Raw genomic sequence first — 16,335 nt, 5'->3', positions numbered from 1 at the left:
CATAAACGCCATTCTCACCTTGCCAACACGGCAAGATATGATTTACTTACCACTGCAAAGGCAAGTTACTCAATCAATAACAGACGGAGATCAGGGTTCAGATCCGTTGAAAGGTCTGAAGACATAATGTCACGCCTGTTGTATAGTTTTCCATCCTTAAAGTATCTATTTTAAATCCCCATCCTATGTAAAATGTTATGTTAAAAGATAATAACACATATGAGATCAAATGTGACACATTTCCTGGACAAAGAGGTCGGAGTGGTTCAGTGTTTTGCTGAGGATATTATTAACCCTAAAATAAGTGCTTTAAAGGGTTAGTTCACCCAAATAGCAAAATTATGTCATTAATAACTTACCCTCATGTTGTTCATGTAAGACCTCCGTTTATCTTTAGAACACAGTTTAAGATATTTTAGATTTAGTCCAAGAGCTCTTAGTCCCTCCATTGAAGCTGTGTGTACGGTATACTGTCCATGTCCAGAAAGGTAAGAAAAACATCATCAAATTAGTCCATGTGACATCAGAGGGTCAGTTAGAATTTTTTGAAGCATCGAAAATACATTTTGGTCCAAAAATAGCAAAAACTACGACTTTATTCATCATTGTCTTCTCTTCCGTGTCTGTTGTGAGAGAGTTCAAAACAAAGCAGTTTGTGATATCCGGTTCGCGAACGAATCATTCGATGTAACCGGATCTTTTTGAACCAGTTCACCAAATCGAACTGAATCGTTTTAAACGGTTTGCGTCTCCAATACGCATTAATCCACAAATGACTTAAGCTGTTAACTTTTTTAATGTGGCTGACACTCCCAAAATGTATTTTCGATGCTTACATCGGACAGGATACCGTACACACAGCTTCAATGGAGGGACTGAGAGCTCTCGGACTAAATCTAAAATATCTTAAACTGTGTTCCAAAGATAAACGGAGGTCTTACGGGTTTGAAACAACATGAGGGTAAGTTATTAATTACATAATTTTGCTATTTGGGTGAACTAACCCTTTAAAAATATCTTCATATAATGACTGCTGAGCAATAATTGTCCCTGAATGACATGCTTTTTTATATTTACTGGATTAGGGAACTACTACGGAACCCCTCGTCCAGTTCACATTAATCCTGATAGTCCTCCCATCACCTACCAGGAGCACCGCAACCTGTTGAGAAACTTCCGCACACGGAGCAAGTCCCTCAGCAACCTGGAGAAAGCAGGCGAGGAGGGAGACAACAGCGAGGAGGACTCCGGTCTATCAGGTAGGAAGAATACCCATCATTCACAGCATGCACAGCATTGATACTGTTCGAAATAATTTAATTTAAACTTGTCAGATCAAGCTAATACATAGATGCCTAAAAGTGCCTGTGCTGAGTGGCTGTGATTATTCTTTGTTTTTTCTTGTCTTGCATGCTCAAATTGACAGCACAGTAGTTACCAGGCAAATAATACTTTTTCTTTTCAGTCATCGTTTTCCCACTCTGATGTGAGCTCTAACATATTCTCTTTCTTCTTGAGAAGCCTGTAAACTTGTGCTCCGTGTGTTATATTTCAGGTTGTCTTGTCCTTTATTATTATTCCACCCTGACATTTAGATCTGAGGAGAATATGTGGGCACAAAACACAATATATTATATCACAGAGGCTTGTCATTACACAGAATTATCCTGTTATGAAACCACAGATTTTTGGAATTTGATTTGATTTTTCTTTTTCATAGACATAATTAAATTACATATGATTTGTATTGGAGACAGATGTTTTATAATCAATGTTGGTTGCAGAGCAAATAAAAGGTCAGTTAGTGTTAGTCAATCTCAGCTTCTGTTTTCCCGGAAGTCTGGAGAAATAGAATTGGCACTGGTTCTTTTGCAATGTAGTGAGCTTCCAAGCATTCTTAACTAACTATTAACCAATTGCTGTAACTGCAGACTTTGAGAGACTGGTCCTTGAACAGCTCAGATCCCAGTCACAGACCATCTGGCCTTTACTGCAGTCTGCCACCAGCCACACATTTGACAGGATGCTGTTCTGACCTACATAGTCCACAGGGCACGATGCTCCCACCTTGATAAAGATGGCACCACTGCCAGGATTATGTCTGTCTGGTTAGCTTTCATTTTGACTTTTCCAGTGTCTTAAACACCATTGTGCTCTCTTAAGCTTGCAGACTCCCCTATCTGTCTCAACCACTGTAATAGGTTTGAATCACAAGTAATCTGATTTTCCTCGATATGTTAAGGTAAAAATATTCATAAAAAAATAAAAACCAGCCATTTAGCATGATTTCATTAGTGGTAAATTATATTTTGCCAATACAGATGTATTGGCGGATGTTTGGCATTTTTTAGATTATCGTAATGGCTGAAGAGCTTTCCTGTTTGGCCGATCTGTCTTATTTTGACAGCTTTAAATTCTTGATTTTTTTAAAAACTATGCTGCGTTATATCTAGTTGGCCGCTATTTCGTATTTTACATTTCCGTTTACGTTTAGTCCTGACACACATACCAGATAACTGATTTTACTGTTGGTTACTTCTACTTTTACTTAAAAGGGTACATACTTTTAATTTTAATTTAATAAATTGTAATTGTAACAATTTTTAATTTCAAATTTTAATTAATAACTTAAAAAACAAATAAAATTTCAGCAATTGTTATGCAGTGTTTTTAATATATTTAAATTAATTAGAGAGCAGAGGGGTCAATATATATGATATCACACTAAGATATCAGCATATATATATATATGTTGTTCGATCATTATATTTGAGTCCAGTTCACTTAACAATTGCCACATTTCAGCACTGATTGTTTTGTGATACAGTTAGTCTCTATGCAGTGCTAGGGTTGCAATGAATTAAATCTAGGAATGTGGTGAGTAAATGTTTAGATATAGCTTTAACAATATGATTTATCATTTACATTTAGAGTTAAATTTAACATTGTGATGTTAGCTCAAACAGTAGAGCATGGCGGCAGCAATGCTTTGGTCATGGGTTAAATTCCCAGCACTGATAAATGTACACTTGAAATGCAATGCAAATCTCTTTGGTTAAAAGCATCTAACAAATGCATAAACGTCAAAACACTTACATTTATGTTTTGCTTAACAATTACACATTGCAAAATATTATCCATAAAAATAATGTTGTTCTTCTGCACATTAATTATATTAAATATTCCATAACATATGGTATGTGGACTAAAAACAAAAAAATGAATGGCCATATCCATCATGATTACTAAAATAGCATCTGTATGCCAAAGTTCATGGTATCATTCGCCTCTAGGGTGTGTATATATGACACTCCAGCCAAGGGTGTGTGCGTTTGTTTACAGCTGGGCTTATGATTCTAGTGGGAATATGCTAATTATCTCAGTACAGAGTGCAGGTTGCAGATGTTCAGCTCCCAGCTGGGGTTCTTTCATATCCACTTTTCTTTCTATACATGCACATATGGTATTTCAAGTGATATAAGAGGATGTCTTTATATTAAAGAATAGTTAGGGACAGGTTCAGTTTGGCAGCAGAACAGCTTTCTCTTTAGATAATTGAACAGCCATTCAACATATACAGACGATGTATTTTTAGTTGCAGTGAATTACTCATTATAGAGGCATACAACCCTTGAGAAAAAGTACACTTTAGCATGCTTTTCATTTGGAAATAATATTAATATCTTATACTATTATATAAGAACATTTGTGCAAAATGTTACATTTTCAGACGCTTGTTTGCATGTTATTTACAATTAAAATGAATGCATTATAGATTTTACATTTATATGAACTGCAATTTAACTTAACCTTAAAGTGTTTTTTTGTCACTTAAGACTTCATATCCAAATAAGCAATTTCATAATTCTAGAAATATGATTTAAGTGTGCTGCTAAATGTACTGACAAGCATTTACAGCCATTAAATATACTTAAATGTTTTTTAATATAAACTTGTATGTCATGTATTTGTAATGACGAGGCTGCAATTTAGTACATTTAACTTTAAATGTAATATTAACAAATTACAGTTTTAATTCTAATCACGTATGTTACACATGCTTTCACATGTTAATCATAGTCAACACATAAGTGTACTGTAAAGCATGACGAAAGATTATTAAATCCCAGTGATTTTTTATATGCTAAACCGAGTATAATTATCCATTAATCCGAAACTATTTTTGGTTTCGTTTTCCAGCTTAATGAAAACTGTAATTTTAGTTTTGGGTAAAACATTATTTTCAGTATATCACCCAAAAAGTAATTTCTAAGTAATTTCTAAGTATTTCTAAGTCTATAAGTCATTTATCCTTAGAGATTGTCAGAAGACATTTCAGAGTTTAGACTAGAAGCCGACAAATCTGTCCAGTCAACTCTTTCAGAACTTCACTGGGGTTTTGTTTGTCTGTGCACTTTTGTCTGGCCCTGGTGTCTTCACCCCATGGGCAGTGGCACAGATGACAGAGGCATCGATCAAAGCATGACATTGAAGCCAATCAACAGAGGAGGTTTACATACCGATCTGTCTCTATGGATTATATGTACCGCTCTGTCTCTTAGACGCTGACCCGGCTTACAGTGCATTTCACAACTGACACTGAAGTGATTTCATTTTGTGAGAGAACATACGGTAGCACTTTATTTTACAGTCCTGTTCCTCATGTACATACTATGTACTTATTATAGTAATTACAATAACTATGTAATAACTATGTACTAACCCTGAACCTACCCCTAAACCTAACCCTACCCCATGTAGTTACCTTGTATTACCAGAACTTTCTTAGATAAATACACTGTAAGTACACTATAAGTACATGTAAGTACACGTACTGTAAAATAAAGTGCATACACAAACAAACACCACATTCTGCAAAGTTTCGGGAGAGACTAACACATTTCATTACTTCCTATGTGCTGTGTACGGAATACAAAAGTCACCTCTGAAGCTGTGATGGCTGCTATGGCGATAAACACGGCAATGTTTTGGCATCTTGTGGCTGTAGAAACATGAATGGTTACAGTTTAATGCATTTTGAAGTGTCAGTGACAAATAGCAGTGGCCAGAAATTTTAGCTTTAAAATTTAGTAAAAAAAAAAAAAAATGTCTTCTTGGTTTCATGTGATTTAATATGTTTTAATACCATTTTATTTAATAACCATTAAGATGATATCAAGTAATTCATAAACATCTTTAAAGTTTTTTCAGGATTTGTAACGAATAACATTTCACAACCTGATCTAACTCAGCTATGCCATAAAATATATTAAATTAACTGATGCTTTTAAGGCAAATCTGACTTTTTTTTGCCAAACCACTTAAAAAAAAAAAAGAAGAAGAAGAAATTCTTAAGGTTTTCTTTTTCATCATTTTTTTTTCTTTTGATCGTGGTATCAGGATAGTAATATCCTCCTGATATAAATGTTATAAATATAATAAATACATTTCAAAATAAACAATCAAATTACATTTAAAAAAGCAGAAATTGATAAAACATGCTTTTTGAGTATTCAAGCCATTTTGCATGAATTGCAGTTGTGATGTTCAGTATTTTTGAATAAATCAATAGAAAGAGAAACAGTGAACCACTGAGTGTTGTTAAACGTAAATTACTTATTTGATTTTACTGAATTAAAAACTAGCTGATCAGTTCAGATACTACATGACAGCCATATTTAGCTGCAGTGTAGATATGACCAATCACAGACAAACACATTTTAAAGGGACCTTGCATGAAAATTATGATTTTTTATACAGTGAAAAACATATATACTATATCCCCTGATCCTAACCCTACCCTAAAACCTGTAAAAAAAAAAAAACAAGTCCCAACAAGGTCAAAAATGTCAGGTTCTGCTGTCTTTAATTGTGGGATTTACCTGAACCACACACAAACTCTGGTGATAAAATGCAAATGCAAATGGCAAACTATATAAATAGAAACCTATAAAATGGTAATAAACAACGATAGTTTCATTTAGCTGTTTATCTTGCTTTTATGTATCCAATAGGAAAAATGAACCCATTTAGAGCTGAATAGAAAAGAGAATGACTTGGAGTAATGATTCAACGAATGATGAAATCGAAGCTTTCAGCCAGAATAGTGTTTGTGTTTCGGTGAGCCATGTCTTGTGTTTTCTATATTGGCATTTAGGTGGTTCGGCCGGGGCGAGCAGTGCCCCCGCCCCCACCTCATCCCCTAGCCAATCACGATATTCGAGCGGAGGAGACGGCAGTGCCCTGGAGAATGGGCTCGGACCCCGTAGAGGAGCACGGCAAAACTGGGAGATGATGTACGGCGACTCAGGGAATGCCGATTACAAAGAGTAAGAAGATGAATGAAGTCTATATGAATGATTTATATTGTGTAAGTCCCTAGACCACAAGTTTTAGAGCACTGAAAACATAGCTGATTTAGCTTCAGGACTCTGATTTTACATTGGATATCATGGGATAGTTCATCCAGAAATGCTAATGATATATTGAAGAATGTCTGTGTTGTTTTTATCCATACAATGAAAGTCAAATTGGGTCCAAAAAGGTTTTTGCTTTCAAGTGGCACCCAATTTATACCACAATTTCAATACCTTTGTTTTAATGCAATCTGGTCCCTATTTTACTGACCTTGCATAGATTTGATCTTAGTTTTTGCGGATAAGAGAATGTCAATCAACCTCTACTTGTTGAGATCTATATAATTTGGCTTCAGTCAAGTGACAGATGAATTTGTGGCACAGTATGGTAGCATATAAATGGACACGCTATCTTTGACGTTTAGAGATATGGAAATATTTTCATCTCTTATTTAAAAGTAGATACTTTTGCTATAACTGCTCATAATTGTATGGCTAACTGCATTTTATTATTTGTCAGGTTTTCCATCAGTACCTGCAACCAATCAGTTATAGAACACTGTAACATAAATAAATAAAACCCTCCATAAAAATGTATTAGCAACACAATTATTTCAGTATGTGCTTGTGTAAAACTCTTTGCCTACAGTCATTTACAGTTGAGAGTTAAATGACTTTCCAATATGACAACACTGACATCTTGTGTTCTGTGTTTGTCCTGCAGCCATCATCTAAAGCCATCCTCTTGGCTCAATCGCAGAGCTTACAGCAGAGACGATGTCTGTATGACTGAATGTAAGATTCTATTCTATTCTATTCTATTCTATTCTATTCTTATGTTTCTCTTTTGCCTTGTTTCCGTTCAGGTTTAGGTCATGCAGTAGTTTTTTATGTAAATGACCTTAAATATTTAGTATATGCACTGTTTTTATTTTATGCAGCTACATTAGGATACCTGTTTCAGTGATATCTGTCAGGTGAAGGGCTATTTATGCATGATATTTAAAATAACAATTACACCTTGAAGTTTTCATCAAAGCACACAGGTATGAAATGTCATCAATGAGCAAAGCACTTTCCCTTCTAAAATAGCCATGACAAATGTTTGTAAGGTAGGCCTGTTCTGGTTCATTTTTCAGTTTGTTACATGGATCATGGATCGGGTAGCAATATTTGTGTGATATTTTGTGTTATCTGCATTTGGAGGTTATGACATGTTCTTAAGTATCTGCTTGCTTTCGCTTGCATAACATGTTGTGTGCAACTGCGGTCGTTCTTTCCATGAAACCATACAGAATGAAGACTGAAAGATTAAAAGATCATTTTCAGATAATAATATTGCAGATAATAACATTATTATCATTTTCAAATAATAATGTTTCTTTAATATCATTCTTAAGTCATTGTCACAGTGTCTGGGTTGTGTCCCTGGGTTTCCACTAGATGTCCTCCTTTCTCACGGTGTCTGTCACCTTATCACTTCCTGTCTCCTTATTTGGTCACCTTCCTCCTTGTTTAGGTAATTGATTGTTCCCCACCTGTCTCCTGTTTCCCCATCATCCTTTTGTGTATTTATACCCGGTCTGTCTGAGTCTGTGTCACGGAGTCCTTGTGTATGTTTCATGCTTTCCGTAGTCTTGCCCTTGCCGTGTGTTATTGTCTGTTTTCATGTTGTTTGGATATTCTGGTTTTGACCCTGCCTGGACTGTTTATGCTTTTTGGATTGCCCCTAAATAAACCGCATACCTGCATTTGGATCTCTCCGTGTTTCTTGTATCACCGGACGTGACAGAAGGACTCCGTCACCTTGAGATCCAGCGGTATGTCGATTAACGCTTCTTCCCCAGCCACAGAGCGGGAGAGGAGCAATCGGTTTGAGGGAACCCGCCTGGTCGTGTTTCGCGGGACCAGGGGAGGTCGCCGAGGAGGAGGTGGGCGAGAGGAAGCTCAGCATCGCTCTCCACCATGGCCCCCCTTCGACTCGGGGCTCACGTGGGAGGGACCAGAGCCGCCGTTTCACCAGGGCAGAAGAAAGAAGCCAGCGACACTGCCCATGATGGCCGCTGGTCCAGCACCACAGCACAAGATGGCCGCCAACCCAGCGCCGCTGCGGTGCATGGCCACCAACCCCGCACCACGAGGCCAGATGGAAGGCCTCACACCACAGTGCAAGATGGCTGCCAGCTCAACACGAACGCCTAAGATGGCCGCTGACACCTTTCTCGATTACTTCGAGATGTTATCTAAGATCCTAGAGATTCCCAAGACTGTTCATGTCATGGCTGCTGAGCCAGCACCACAGCACAAAATGGCCACCAGCCCAGAGCCACAGCACAAGATGGCCGCCAGCCCAGAGCCACAGCACAAGATGGCCGCCAGCCCAGAGCCACAGCACAAGATGGCCGCCAGCCCAGAGCCACAGCACAAGATGGCCGCCAGCCCAGCGCCACAGCACAAGATGGCCGACTCAACGCCTGAGTCTCCAGACAAGGTATCACCGGTTCGCCAACATAGAGGGCGGAGGAGGAGGAGACAGGCGTCTACCGTTCCTCAAGGCCCAGAGGACGTTCCCGAGGCGGTGCCCGATGCTGTTCCGGAGACCGAGGCGGTGCCCGATGCTGTTCCGGAGGCCGAGGCAGTGCCCGATGCCGAGGCGGTGCCCGATGCTGAGGCGGTGCCCAATGCTGTTCCGGAGACCGAGGCGGTGCCCGATGCTGTTCCGGAGGCCGAGGCGGTGCCCGAAGCCGAGGCGGTGGCCGATGCTGTTCCGGAGGCCGAGGCGGTGCCCGATGCTGTTCCGGAGGCCGAGGCGGTGCCCGATGCCGAGGCGATGCCCGATGCTGTTCCGGAGGCCGAGGCGGTGCCCGATGCCGAGGCGGTGCCCGATGCTGTTCCGGAGGCCGAGGCGGTGCCCGATGCTGTTCCGGAGGCCGAGGCGGTGCCCGATGCCGAGGCGGTGCCCGATGCTGTTCCGGAGGCCGAGGCGGTGCCCGATGCTGTTCCGGAGGCCGAGGCGGTGCCCGATGCCGAGGCGGTGCCCGATGCCGAGGCGGTGCCCGATGCCGTTCCGGAGGCCGAGGCGGTGCCCGATGCCGTTCCGGAGGCCGAGGCGGTGCCCGATGCCGTTCCGGAGGCCGAGGCGGTGCCCGATGCCGTTCCGGAGGCCGAGGCGGTGCCTGATGCCGAGGCGGTGCCCGATACTGTTCCGGAGGCCGAGGCGGTGCCCGATGCCGATGCTGTTCCGGAGGCCGAGGCGGTGCCCGATGCCGTTCCGGAGGCCGAGGCGGTGCCCGAGGCCGATGCTGTTCCGGAGGGCGATGCGGTTCCGGAGGGCGAGGCGGTGCCCGATGCGGTTCCGGAGGGCGAGGCGGTGCCCGATGCGGTTCCGGAGGCCGAGGCGGTGCCCGATGCCGTTCCGGAGGCCGAGGCGGTGCCCGATGCCGTTCCCGAGGCCGAGGCGGTGCCCGATGCCGTTCCCGAGGCCGAGACGGTGCCCGATGCCGTTCCCGAGGCCGAGGCGGTGCCCGATGCCGTTCCGGAGGCCGAGGCGGTGCCCGATGCCGTTCCCGAGGCCGAGGCGGTGCCCGATGCCGTTCCCGAGGCCGAGGCGGTGCCCGATGCCGTTCCCGAGGCCGAGGCGGTGCCCGATGCCGTTCCCGAGGCCGAGGCGGTGCCCGATGCCGTTCCCGAGGCCGAGGCGGTGCCCGATGCCGTTCCCGAGGCCGAGGCGGTGCCCGATGCCGTTCCCGAGGCCGAGGCGGTGCCCGATGCCGGTCTAGAGTCAGGGCTAGTTCCTGTTGACCGTCCAGAGTCAGGGCCGGTCACCGATGACCTTCCAGAGTCAGGGCAGGTCACCGTTGGACGTTCAGAGTCAAGTCAAGTCACTGGGTGGGCTGCTGCTCGGTCCTGTTGGACTCCGGCATCGACCACAGGGGGGTGGTGGTCATCCGCTCCGCCCTGGGGGGGCTTCCGTTCTGACCACGAGGACGTGGTGGTCCTCTGCTCCGCCCTGGGGGGGCTTCCGTTCTGACCACACGGACGTGGTGGTCTTCCATTCCGCCCTGGGGGGCGTCCGCTCTGACCACGAGGATGTGGTGGTCTTCTGCTCCGCCCTGGGGGGCTTCTGCTCTGACCACACGGACATGGTGGTCTTCTGCTCCGCCCTGGGGGGCGCTTGCCCTGACTACACGGTTGTGGTGGTCTTCTGCCCCGCCCTGGAGGACTCTGGCCTCGACCACAAGGACGTGGTGGTCTTCTGCCCCGCCCTGGAGGGCTTCATGTTGTTTTTTGTTTGTTGTTTTTGTATTTACTCCTGTCCCTGTTCCTCTCTGTAGTCTGGCCCTCCATCCCTCCCCCTGAACCTCCTCCAGTCCTCCTCCCTCCTGGTCTTCCTGTTTTGTGGTTACTTTCTGGTGCCTGTTTCCAATGTCTTTCTTTTCTGGCCCTCCATCCCTCCCCCTGAGCCTCCACCTGTCCGCCTCCCTCCTGGTCTGTTTTGTGTCTGTCGTGGAGCGTCTGGGAGCCGCTCCGTAGAGGGGGGGTTCTGTCACAGTGTCTGGGTTGTGTCCCTGGGTTTCCACTAGATGTCCTCCTTTCTCACGGTGTCTGTCACCTTATCACTTCCTGTCTCCTTATTTGGTCACCTTCCTCCTTGTTTAGGTAATTGATTGTTCCCCACCTGTCTCCTGTTTCCCCATCATCCTTTTGTGTATTTATACCCGGTCTGTCTGAGTCTGTGTCACGGAGTCCTTGTGTATGTTTCATGCTTTCCGTAGTCTTGCCCTTGCCGTGTGTTATTGTCTGTTTTCATGTTGTTTGGATATTCTGGTTTTGACCCTGCCTGGACTGTTTATGCTTTTTGGATTGCCCCTAAATAAACCGCATACCTGCATTTGGATCTCTCCGTGTTTCTTGTATCACCGGACGTGACAGTCATGACCAGCAAAAATAACCTGCAAAAATTTATTTTGTAAACTGTATTATGTCTTTATAAATATATCAATAGAATATAAATATATCAATAGAATATATACTTTACTAAATATATACTTTTATACTATATATTTTTTTTAAATTATAAACTGGCAATAATTCATCTTACCTAAATTGAGAGGTAAATATAATAATAATAATTTAGTATCATTTAAAATTGTATAATGGTATCATTTAGTACTCTTTAATAAGAAAAGAGTATAGATGTTTGAAAACTGTAATATTGTATATTTCTCCTTTAAATTGTTTATAAGATGCAGTACATCACTGCTAACTGTAAAGGGTGGTATACATGTACGTATTTTAAGTTTTAAGAACGTGATGGTCATTACAGCTTCAAAATAAAATGCTTGCTTTAGATGGTAGTTTTTCTTTTTTGTGCTTCCTACCAACTTTTACAATGTTGCATGCGATTCTGCTGTTTAACATGTTACGCTTGAACCGTTTATGCTCATACATGCATATGCTTACCTTTCTCTGTACTTCTACCTCTCTTTTCCTTCAGACATTTCACATTCATGCTTTTGGCAGACACTTAAAGACTTACAAAGCAACTTACAGTGCATTGAAGGTATATATTTTTGTCAGTTTGTGTGTTCCCTGGGGTTTGGTCCCATGATATTAGCAGAGCTAGCAGTTGAGCTACCGGGACAGAATTTAGATTCAATCCTCTCTGGAAACCTTTTACCATCCATCCTATATAATGTCAGTCATTTCTTCTTTTCTTTACTCTTGGTTGGTTCATTTTTCCTAATAACCTGTCATGTTTAAACCGGTCACCATTGTTTTGATCTTTCTCTGCAGTGGCAGAGTTTACAGACCAGCCGAGTGAACTGAAAGGCTTCTCTGTTCACACTCGTCTGGTGAAGGGTTCACGGGGTTTCGGCTTCAACATAGTGGGAGGCAGCAGGCGTAGAGAGTTCCTGCAGATCTACAGCATCACTCCCGGAGGACCTTCCACCCTTCACACAGGTAACAGCCCACATCTCTCTGCAGCTGCCCACTGCAGTACAGCACTGTGCTTACAAATAAGGGGATATGTCTTTGTTCTCTATAGGCTGCTGCTGCTCTCTGTCTTTATACACATTGCTCTTTCTGTCCCACCGTGGATTAGTGTTGTGATTGTGTGATTCTGTTGAACGAGTGTCTCGATCTCCTTCTTATCCTAACGTCCTGCATGGAGTAATCCAGCCACCTCTGTGTGCTGACACACAATTATAAGAAAAATGTGACATTATGAACACGCTCTCACTTTATTGTGACATGCATACTTAATAACTGCATGCATCTATGAATTATTTTTGCTCATTTGTGAATACACACCTCTGAGTTTCACAGGACATTTTTAGATGTGATAATGGATTAATACTGTATATAGAAATACTATATACATATATAGTATTTCTATATACTATATATAGTAGATGTAGTTCTATACATATATAAGTTGTAAGTTTCATTCATAACAAATTATGCTTTTATGTATTCAAATGCATTCAAATTATCATTGTCAAGTCACATTAAAGACATTTATAGTGTTACAAAAGATTGATATTTTAAATAAATGCAGTTCTTTGGAACTTTCTATTCATCAAAGTGACCTGAAAAATGTGTCACAGATTGCACAAAAGATTAATCCACATTGATAATAATAAGAAATTTGAAGTTTCTTGAGCACCAAATCATTATATTAGAATTATTTCTGAAGGATCATGTGACACTGAAATCAGGAATAAATTATATAAAATATTAATATAAAAAAAATTCAATTGTAATTTTAATTACCATCAAAACCATTAAAATGGACTCCAAACCTTTTAAAAGTAATGTGTATATAAGCTGTATATTGAATTTAAGATTTATTTAATGAATGCAGTTTAACACTTAATCATCTCTTGCCTCTTCCAGCGGACATTCTGGTGTACATCAATGATACCTGTGTGCTTGGCTTTTCTCACAAAGAGGTGGTGGAAACGTTGAAAGCCATTCCGGTGGGTCACACTGTGGACGTTGTTGTCCGAAGAGGCTACCCTATGCTCTATAACTCTGATGGCTGTCCGAAGATGCCCAATCCTAGACTAACAACATCCCTAGACCAGTCACTACATCTACTTCCACCAACCACCACCCAACCCCAGGCCCAGGCTCCTCTCCCATACGCTCAGCTACACCTCAACCACAACGGGCCCATGTGGTCTGATTTTGAGAGGGAATCCTCATGGAATCTCAGAGAACGGGCATCAAGGTTCAGTTTGGATGCTAATGGGAATTCATCTCCATTTGCTTCTCCTTCAAGACAGCCATCATCATACCAGTACTCTAATGGGTATGGGAGTGGGTTCCTGAGACCACCACGCTCTGCCAGAAGCATCAGGAGGCTACAGAGTGCAGAACTGGCCAGCCAGAGCGACAGCGAGGTGGTGTCTGCGATTGGATCCCATAGGTGAGAGCATTTTATATATGATTGTCACGCTTTGATTAGCGTTGGGAGAGTTATGTTAAAAATGTACATTATTTCACTACAGTTTACACAGAATACTTGCTGTAAAATGTAATTTGTAACATATTTCATTAGATTACTTATTCTTACAGGTGGAAAAATCTGCGCGTGTTGTTTTAAAAGTGGAAATATTTGCTTTCTTCGTTACAAACACAGTTTTTTGGGGGTGATTATTACCCTTCATCATACACTACTGTTCAAGTTTGGGGTCAGCAAGATTTTTTAAAACGTTTTTGCTAACCAAGGCTGTTTTTATTTAATAAAAATACAGTAAAACAGTCATATTGCGAAATATTATTGCAATTTTAAATCATTATTTACTATTTTGAATATATTTTAAAGTTTAGTTTACTTGTGATGCATCTACATTTTCAGCATCATTTCTCCAGTCTTCAGTGTCACATGATCCTTCAGAAATGATTATAATATGCTGATTTGGTGCACAATAAATGTTTATTATTACTGTGAAGAAAACAGTTGTTCATATTTGTGTGAACATCTTTACATACCGTTTTTTATGGTTCACTGAAGAATAGAAAGTCCAGAAGAACAGCATTTATTGAAATCTGTTGTGTTTACTGTCACTTTTTATCAATTTAATAAGCCTTTCTTAATGAAAGTATTTTACTGACCCTCAAACACTTGAACACTTGAACCTGCTATCAAGTGCTAACATTTTAGCTTAGCCTAAAGGTAAATGTTGACATGACAATTTACACTAGTTAAAACTATTTCTGCTGCTTAAAATTTACTTCAAAACCCTGCTACGTGTATAAAAATACTTTTTACTAATCATGGGTGAGTTTTTTTTCATGGAATGAGGCAGAAAATACATTATCTGTAGCTGTCTTTGCAATAATAAAGGCTAAAGCATTTTATTTTTCTTAAAAAGTGCCACATGAACAACTTCCCTTATAAAAATTACAATATTTTTACTGTAATAAAAGTGTAGTTACCATGGTAATAAAAGTGTAGTTACCAACACAATTTTACTATTTCTTTTTAATAAATTCCATGGTTAACCTGTGGTTAGTGTAGCAAAACCATGGTTAATTTCTGGTTGCCATGGTTTAACTATAGTAAGTAACCATGGATTTTTGGCTTTATTTATCATAAAAACATGGTAAACAAATTTTGTCATAATTTGGTTTTATTGGATTCATGATTCATTGGTCAAAACACTTCTGTATGTTCTAAGTCCTCAATGACTCTTATTGTTAACAGCGCCCTCTGTCTGCTTGTAGGAACACATCATAAGAGTGTTTCTATGCTATTCAATCTAAAATCTTTTTGAATTCTATCTGATAACCAGTGTTTAAGTTGTAAACGTAACTGAATACAGTTACTTATATTTTCTATGTTAAGTTATATTCCGTCCCTCCCCATTGCTGATTATGATACAACAAGGTCTCTCTCTTTTTATCTTCCCAGGGCCTCATTTATCCGTAACCAGAACAACAACTCTCTGTCCACTCCGCCACCTCTCCGCCTGCACTCTTTCAAATCTTCAGAGAGTGACCTTTCCTCGAGTACTCCACCACCCATATCTCGATTTCCCCTGCCCCACACTGAAGTAAGTCCAGGCCCTATCTCTTTCTCTCCTGGAGGAGGAAGGCGCTACTCTCATCTCCATAAACCCCAGCACTCACTGCTAACCCCACCTAGCAGCACCCATTCTGACGGGCCTTACTTCACCTTCAATGGCACAGCCAGTGCCAGCAGCGGCAGCCCGAACAGCAGCATTCCTTCGCCTGGAGCCAGGAGTGCTGTGATCGGGAGTGGAGTTGGAGGAATGGCGGGGAGTGGAGAATTAGTCCCCGTCGCTTTGGCTAAATGTGAGAGGGGCAGCAATATGGGGTTCAGTGTCACGGCAGGAGGTCACGGAGGAAGACAGACCCTGGTGAAGAAAGTCTGGGACCACAGACAGTGTACTGGACTGCAGCCTGGAGATGCCATTGTGAAGATCAATGGCGCAGATGTACAGAGTCTCAGCTTTGCACAGGTAGGGATGAAGAGAATGGTATTCAACTTAAGATTTTTCTTATGGTGTACTTTTCTTATTATTGTATATTTATTTGTTGTACTTTGATTTAAGGTCCAAAGGATTTTGCAAGAACACACTAAAAAGGGGGAGGTTATTCTGCTGGTGTTCAGAGGGGGTAAGTTACAAGTTCACCCAGTACATAATTCAGTGTCCACATTTAATATATGGGATTTTCTCCAATTATACCTGTAAATAAACTTAAAGCTAGGAATTTATAAGATTGTGAAATGTACAATAAATATTTCATTTGATCAATTAAGCAGATATTTTACATTGACCATATGATCATTTTGAAATATTCTGAAATCGTGCTTCATATCATGCTCATCATATGCACAGATATCTAAATTTTTTATTTATAAACAATTTATTTATATTTTGAATATATATGGGCTGATATTGGATACCAGTAAACATTTTGTGAGATTGATTAGAACAGTGGT

At 41.2% G+C, this 16,335-nt stretch overlaps 1 protein-coding gene across 4 annotated transcripts in view; it reads left to right on the top strand.

Moving 5' to 3' along the window:
• LOC132097522 (membrane-associated guanylate kinase, WW and PDZ domain-containing protein 3) overlaps window positions 1–16,335 on the top strand; it is a 51,013-nt gene that overhangs the window by 18,796 nt on the left and 15,882 nt on the right. For all 4 annotated transcript variants that reach the window (XM_059503295.1, XM_059503294.1, XM_059503298.1 and 1 more), the window contains exons 4-10: window positions 1,086–1,259; window positions 6,158–6,329; window positions 7,081–7,151; window positions 12,153–12,320; window positions 13,257–13,791; window positions 15,280–15,850; window positions 15,944–16,007. In XM_059503295.1, the coding sequence (XP_059359278.1) occupies window positions 1,086–1,259; window positions 6,158–6,329; window positions 7,081–7,151; window positions 12,153–12,320; window positions 13,257–13,791; window positions 15,280–15,850; window positions 15,944–16,007 (1,755 nt within the window). The remainder of the gene's footprint in view (window positions 1–1,085; window positions 1,260–6,157; window positions 6,330–7,080; window positions 7,152–12,152; window positions 12,321–13,256; window positions 13,792–15,279; window positions 15,851–15,943; window positions 16,008–16,335) is intronic.

This window comes from Carassius carassius, chromosome 21 (genome assembly GCF_963082965.1).
Source record: "Carassius carassius chromosome 21, fCarCar2.1, whole genome shotgun sequence".
NCBI lineage: Eukaryota > Metazoa > Chordata > Actinopteri > Cypriniformes > Cyprinidae > Carassius > Carassius carassius.
This window is presented reverse-complemented; position numbering and strand designations above follow the sequence as displayed.